The sequence below is a fragment of the Antrostomus carolinensis genome, unplaced genomic scaffold, assembly GCF_000700745.2.
Source record: "Antrostomus carolinensis isolate BGI_N321 unplaced genomic scaffold, ASM70074v2 scaffold46201, whole genome shotgun sequence".
NCBI lineage: Eukaryota > Metazoa > Chordata > Aves > Caprimulgiformes > Caprimulgidae > Antrostomus > Antrostomus carolinensis.
The window spans coordinates 711-7956 of record NW_010295725.1 but is presented as its reverse complement, the minus strand read 5'-3'; the positions used below and the strand labels follow the sequence as shown (position 1 = coordinate 7956).

Below are 7246 nucleotides of genomic sequence, written 5' to 3'. Positions count from 1 at the left end.
TGTCACTTCAAGGGAACCAAGAGAACTGGTAAAACACAAGTTTGGTGGCACATGCAGACAGGGGTGTAGCAGATCTAGACTGTTCAGGTGTTTATAACACGTATCCTCTCGGTACCTAAAATCAGGATTACAAATCTGCCTGCTGGGGTTTTCAAATGGACCTGGAAGTGTTAGAGAAGGAAGAGAAACTGAAGCCTTTCTGTATTGGAGTTGGCTTACGTCATTTGCCAGGTGATATAAAGCCTGTTCAAAGTTTCCTTCAGCAGCATAGAGAAGTCCCAGACTACGATGTAATTTATACTGAATAGCAACACTGCAGTCTGGAGTTCTGAGGACAATCCACTGGGCTTGGGAGAGATACTTAGACGCCTCTAGAAGATGGCCAACACCTGAAATGACATGTAGAAATCAGCAGGATAAAGAGTAATATTTTTAATTTAGAAAATTAGAGAATACTGCCCATTAATCCTTTGCAGTAGTTTGACATGGAGATTTAGTTTGTGGATTCCTCACTTCTCTCCTGAGTGCTCCTTAGCTGAGCAAGTGCTCAAAGTCTAGTTTACAGACAGGCTGAGGGTTGAGAGCTACAAGAGAAGCCAGAACCTGAGTACTGCATTCAACATCTCTGAAACACGCGTTCGAAACAGGTCAGCTACAGGCAGCCACTAATGGCTCCTCTATTATCACACTCGAATTACTCATGGGAATTTTTTCCCCCCTTCTCTGGCCACCCCATTTACAACAACCCTTGAGAGAGCTCACTCCTGCCAGCGAGGCATTGTGTGTGCTCCTGTACTGGCCGTGATTTCCCGTGGTGATTTCTCAGTCCCTTACGCCCGCGGCTCAGGAGAGCGTTTCTCCACACGCAGGATCCTGATGTGACTTTTTTTATAAAGCATCCAGGCAATGAGAAAAAGCCCAGCTTCGGGCAGACAGTGCTTTTGTGAATGAACTGAGGCGTTCTTCTGATGCAACGGCCTCAGAAATGTTTGCTGGTCCTCTGAGATAAGAGTGCAAGCAACTACCCTTGGGAATTTAATGCTTTTGAGAGTCATACGAAGCCACAGAGGTAACGAGGAGATTTTCATACTGCTTTCCTTGTGGGAATTGGTAAAGAGGGAGAAAACATTTCATTTGCTTTCACTGATCTCTCATCACTGCTGAGTGATTCTTTTCCCCAGACCCACACAGAAAAAGTGTGTGTGTTTGTGTGTGTGTGTGGGGGGTGTGTGACTTCTCAAATCTCTCCGAAATGCCCTTGAGGCAGGGCAGGGGAGAGACATGGCACAACGCTGAAATGCAGAGCGGGTCCTTCCCTGATAAATGGTAAAAGGAAACCATGAAACGTGACCCAAGGGAGGTCTTGCCCTTGCCAACGTTACTATTTAGACAATACTTACCAGTGGAGGCCTCAGCCAAGAGGAGATAAGCAGGCACCAATTGCACAGAATCGGAGCCGTACACTTCAGCGCTGAAACGTAAGGCATGCAAAGCTGCAGGCAGCGCTTCTTTGTGTTTTCCACCCAAAATGAACTCCTGGGCTGTGCGGTGTGCGAGATCAATGATGTATTTCTGCAGGGAAACATAGTAATGGGACAGAGTAAGCAAAGGAAGGAGAAATAAAATCCATGGTCTCTTTTTACATTCCGGTTTTCAAGCTGTTAAAAAGTGACTGCAATGTTCTTTGTAATTAATGGATGGAAATCAAAGCTGTCATATTAGAGCCTGGCTTTCATTCCCACTTCTAGCAGGAACAGCTTTGGACATCCTCTTAGGTCATGTGGCATCTTAGGAGATGAAGAATCCCTGAACCCAAGGAAAAAGGGCTAATAAGGCTGCAGCAATAAAAGCTGTGAAGCACAGAAAATGATCATCACAAGACCACAGAAAAGATTAGACAAAGGGGCTATGGCGGGGTTTTGCTGACGGTAACAGCGGTGACTCATAGCAAGCAGCCGAGCGTATGGTTTGCCAGGCTGGTGCCAGCATGGCACACCTCCAGCTGCAGGAGACACAGGCTGGAAGGAAAGGAGAGAGCTCCTCACATGGTGCTGCAGCTTTCTCCCACCCTCTCCCGGCCAGTTCCAGGCCTGGTATTTTTGGGCACAGAGCCTGGAAAACTGATTAAAATCAGAACAGCCTGATGAGCTGCATGACACTCCTGTACATCCACCAGGCAAGCTGGGCTTGGGGGTCAAGCAGCTTCTACAGCATTTCTGTTTGTTGTCAGAATCCAGAATCACAGAATCCAGAATCACAGAATCCCAGGGTGGTGGGGTTGGAAGGGACCTCAGGAGATCATCCAGTCCAACCCCCCTGCCAAAGCAGGTTCCCTACAACAGGTTGCACAGGGAAGTGTCCAGGTGGGTTTGGAACATCTCCAGAGATGTTTCCCATAACGTTGAGTTTCCCACACGTTGAGCTGCTCCCTGCCTTTTGCTGCTCCCAGCACTCCACACCACATTTGGTCTTTTCACCTTTTGCAGCATCTGATCTATTCACCAGCTGAACAAACGTCTCTCCATCTGAATGCCTCTGCATTGCCAAGAGCTCTACAGCAACTGCAGATCCCAGCGCCCTCACAACGCGCTGAGGGATGCCAGCAAATAAAAACAAAAAGCCAGGATGCTTATTTATCTATTTCTTTTTGCTTTCAACATAACTGTTGCCAACTCCCAACACTTCTGCATTGGCTTTTCACACAAGTGGTGCAGCGGGGAAGCCGCCTGGAAAGCAATCTTGTTGCTGGTGTGCCATGGTAAGTCAGCAAGGCACTGGCTCTCCTCTTGCTCGGAGGCACGGGCAGGCCCGTGCAGTGAGTGCCGGCAGAAAACACCATTTTACCTCTTTATTGCCTTCTGGTTTACAGCTGTGGCTGAGCACAGGGCAGAAAAAAACAAATCCCAGTGCTCTTGGAGGTCAGGCTTCGGCATTTTGCTGAGCTTTAAGTGCTTAGAGAGAGGCAGGGAGTAGTCACGCCATGGGTGAAGCAACAGCTCAGGGACAGGGAACTTCAAGGACAGCCTGTGAGTGTTTCCTGGAGATCCTGGCCAAGATCGAGGGACATCGTTTCTGGATAAACGAGAGTTTCGAAGAACACTCCTCAGAGTGACAGCACACAGCTATAGCAGGAGAGCCAGGAGCCAGAAAACACAGTGGTCATCCCCCCTCCAGCCCCTGAGCTACCAGCGTGTAGTGAAAAAGCACCATAACCAGCCGTGCTGGGGGAGCATGTGGTGCCCAGGAGAAATTCAGCACGTGCTCAGGGCAAGGAGCAATGAAAGCTGTTATTTATCAGGCTGCCTTTTCTATCCACGACATTCCTTCTCTGTTGCAACCAGCACTACTGGCTTTGGTGCGTGGGTCTCAAGCAAGATTGTCATCTGGGGAGGTGCTGGAGATCAGGATCTTTTTTTCCTCCTTGTCAATAGGATCATTGCTGCTTCCCGTGATGTGATGTCAGCTATCTCCAAACATCTGCAGCGAGGAAAAGCTGAGTGTTAGACTCTTGAACAGCTCCCAGGAGGAGAAGAAAGGGCAGGAGACAAGAGAAGCCCTGCAGCGCTGAATATTTAAGACTGCTGCAGTTACAAGCCTTGGGGGGATCGTTAGCTTTAGCCCTGCACTGGTTTTCAGCCCCATGCCCTCAGACCTGCAGGCTTTGGGCTCTTTTCATCTGTGTTGTAATTACAGAGGTTTCTCTGAAGATGCCCCCACGCAATTTTCCCCCAGTTGGGGTTTGAGGAGGCTGAGGACCCCCCAGCTCTGCACCAGGGGGGCACGGGGAGGTTGGGAAGACACTTGGGGTTGGGTGTCACATTCATTTACTCACTCAAAACCGAGGGTGCACTTGAAGAAATGTGGATTTGAAGAGGAAGGTAAAGCTTCCAGGCAGTTTGGGTTGAAATCTGGAGCTGGCAGGGCTGGAGCTGGTGCTGCAGGACTGCTGGAGCTGGCTGAGGGGTGGATCGTTTCCCCGTGCCCAGGGGCTGTGGTAAGCTGACATCAGGCAGGCAGGTGAGGCTATTCTACAAACAGAAACTTGGAGTTTTGTCAGTTTGGAGGTACTGTCTGCAGGCATCCCCCCGGCTATGTTGACAAAAGCAGATTTCTATCAACAAAGCTTTAGAGTACAGACAAGGTATGAAACTCATAACCTCCTGGCTCTCCGCTTCATGCACCTTCCCTCAGGCCACAGGGCATTTTGATGTGCACAAGCTTTCCTGTGTCCTGACTGAGGCTGGAGCTGTGTGTTTTCTAAACAAACACCGTGCAGGAATTTGTGAAATACAGCAGAAATGTCCAAAAAAATCATAAACCTACGGGCAGGCTTTGAGCTCTGAGCAGAAGGGTGGTTTTCTCTGGTGATCATGAGAGTATGTAGTTTTCCCTCAAGCTGCAAAGGCCTTGAAAGCATTTTGGTTGGCTCTGTGAATAGGAATGTGATGAAGCCACCAAGATGGGGCAGTAAATAATCTCACCCTCTCCAGGCTGCAATTCCAAGGCTGGTCAGACAGTCTGGGCCCTACGTTGTCTATGCTGCACTCCTGCTGTACAGAAAGGCAGAGGCATTTGTGGGCGAGGAGCTGCAGTCTCACTCCAAAAGCCAGCAGGTGACAGGTTGTTTCTGCTCTTCCACTCCTTTCTTAGGAGAGAAGGAAGACAAAGTGTCCCTGCACATACTGTTCCCAGGATGTATTTTATTTAAATAGTCTGGAGACAAAGGTCAAAGAACACATGTAACAGGGTTGTTAAAGATTCTATTAAAATAAAAATAAATCTCTACTTTGAAAAAAAAAACCCAACAAGCTGTGAGTCTGCTCTCTGTGACTTTTCCCATGAAGTGATGACAAGGCTGGGCTGGAGCCGCAGGTGCCGCCCGCTGCCCTAGGTGTGCACTCCAATCGAGGGAGTGACTCTCCCTTCTCCACCGGCTTCCTGCTGCCTTCCCCTGGAACCTCACACAAACAAATTATTAGCTTGCAGCTAATCAAAGAGTACTTCCCTGATCTGGCAGCCACGTGGGCTTTTGTAATGTATATAGTATAATTGGAGTTGCTATAAACTCAATGATGTAATAACCGATGATGATTTCAACGTCAAGAGGTTGGTGAAGTTCCTTGGAGAAGCTTTAAGCAGTTAAGGATGCCAAAAAAAAAAACAACCCCTTGTCACCACCCTCAACAAGACCAATTTTAACTTTTTTTCTTTGCAGACTTTAAAAAAAGATCAATTTACACACAACCTGGAACAAAGGAGCTTTTGCTTTTTTTCCTGATGGTTCTGGGACATAGTTTAGTAGTTTGACACACCTTCTTCAGGCTTTGGTGGACAATCTTGCCTGTGATTTTCACACAGATGGGATTTTCAAAACCAAATTGGGTCGTCAGCGCCCAATTCCTACAAAACTGAAAGGAATCTGCTGCCTGAAGCCTGTCACAAGGAATCTGATGCCTGAAGCCTGTCACAAGGAATATGCTGACTGAAGCCTGTCACAAGCTTTCACCCAGGAGGACTTTTGTTTACGCAGGTTCCACCCTTTTTAGACTGGCTCTTTCTGGATGCTCCCAGGAACAACTGTCGCCAGGAGCCAGTCACCAAAGTACTAGTGCCTGGCCAGACACAACCTTAAAAATAATGTGTGATGTAAAATCCAGAAGATTATTGCTGTTCTTCTCAGTGGCATCATTGATTTCAGCTCACTTCCTGCTCTTCTATTGTCTTATTTGGTGATTGAATAGACAGTGTCCCAGGTTGGCCAGAGAAGCTGTGGCTGCTCCTCCCTGGAAGTGTTCTCGGCCAGGCTGGATGAGGCTTTGAGCAACCTGGTCGAGTGGAAGGTGTCCCTGCTGCTGGCAGGGGGGTTGGGACTGGATGAGCTTTAAGGTCCCTTCCAACCCAAACCATTCCATGATTCTCTGATTAGGAGTGATGCAATGATAGAAGGAGAATTTATTTTTATGGGCAAAATCATTTTAAGGAGCAGATGTATTTGGGTGGGTTATTTTATTTCATCAGCATTGTGGGAAAGCAAATCCTGCCACCCCACAAACAAACAAACAAACAAAAAAAGAGTTGAAAACCACTTGGGCTGGAAAGGAGCTGCACATCTGCACCGCCCACGAGGCCAAAAACCAGAGATAAAAGAGGGTATTTAGTGGGAAAGGGCGTTTCAAATTGGCCAGGTAAACAAAGGGAGGGGACTTTTATTTCTTTGCCCCCTTGTTTTGAGAAAGGGGAATCCCTCTCATCAGGGAAGGGTGAGGAGAGCCTGTAAGAATTAAAACTCAGCTGGATCCCAGGGTAACCAGGGCGGGTGGACTAATTACCAGGCAAGGTGGGAGATCCAGGATTGCTGCTGCCTGAGGAAGCTCAGGGCTTGGAGTGAAAAAGGCAGGAGCTGGTGGAATCAGAGGATGTTCCCACTGCCCTTATTACAGAGGTTTTGTTTTTTTAAAAAAATAAATAAATCAAAGCTCTTCAAGTAAGAACTGCTCAGCCAGCGAGGTGCCCTCCCAACACCACGTACATCAAATCAGAGGATGAAGAAAAATTCAGGTCTGACTGAATTTCCCTGGCAGCACCTTGAAGTGGCACGTGTTTGTCGTGTACGTACCTGCCTCTTCTCCAGCTGCTCCGTGCTGTGCCTGCTTTCTTCTTCAGTGAGGTGAAAAGGAGGGGAAGTGCGGATTGGAATCAGCAGCTGGCATATCCGCTGGTGGATACTAACCCAGTCAGCTTTTTGGTGATCTACATCACTAACAAATCAGAGAAGAATGATATTTTTGGTTGCTTGGGAATGATGTCAGTTAATGGTTACTGCCTGTTGTGTCTTCTGAACTTTCACCCTAAGAATTACCCACGACAGGCACCGGCCCTTAGTCTGCTCACAGAGCACGGGGTATATTGCCCTCGATATTCCCAGACAGGAGCACAGCGCTGTCCTGCCACGTCACCACCACTCTGAACGTTAAAAACTGATTCAAATCACTCACAAAACCCCCGATATGGTCAGGTCTGAGCAAGTGCCTGGCTTCTGTGGCACAGAAAAAAACCCAAACCCAAAGCCAAGTCATTGGGAAATCAATTCGACGTAGAGTTAAGGCGTGACTTCACCGAGGGCCCCGGGTAAGTGAAGGTAATTGTGTAAACATCCCCAGAGCTGGCTGCACCGCTCTCTGGTTCACACAGGCACCACGGGAAGTGAGGAGGGATGCTCCAGCCGAGTGTGCCCACTCCACTTCCC

The 7246-nt window shown here is 48.2% G+C and overlaps 1 protein-coding gene across 1 annotated transcript in view; it reads right to left on the bottom strand.

Moving 5' to 3' along the window:
- Window positions 1-219: 219 nt before the first annotated feature.
- ZMYND12 (zinc finger MYND-type containing 12) overlaps window positions 220-7246 on the bottom strand; it is a gene marked incomplete at both ends in the record, with an annotated part of 7563 nt that continues 536 nt past the window's right edge. Inside the window, 3 exons of the mRNA XM_010178060.2 lie at window positions 220-389; window positions 1401-1572; window positions 6617-6759. Of these exons, the coding sequence (XP_010176362.2) occupies window positions 220-389; window positions 1401-1572; window positions 6617-6759 (485 nt within the window). The remainder of the gene's footprint in view (window positions 390-1400; window positions 1573-6616; window positions 6760-7246) is intronic.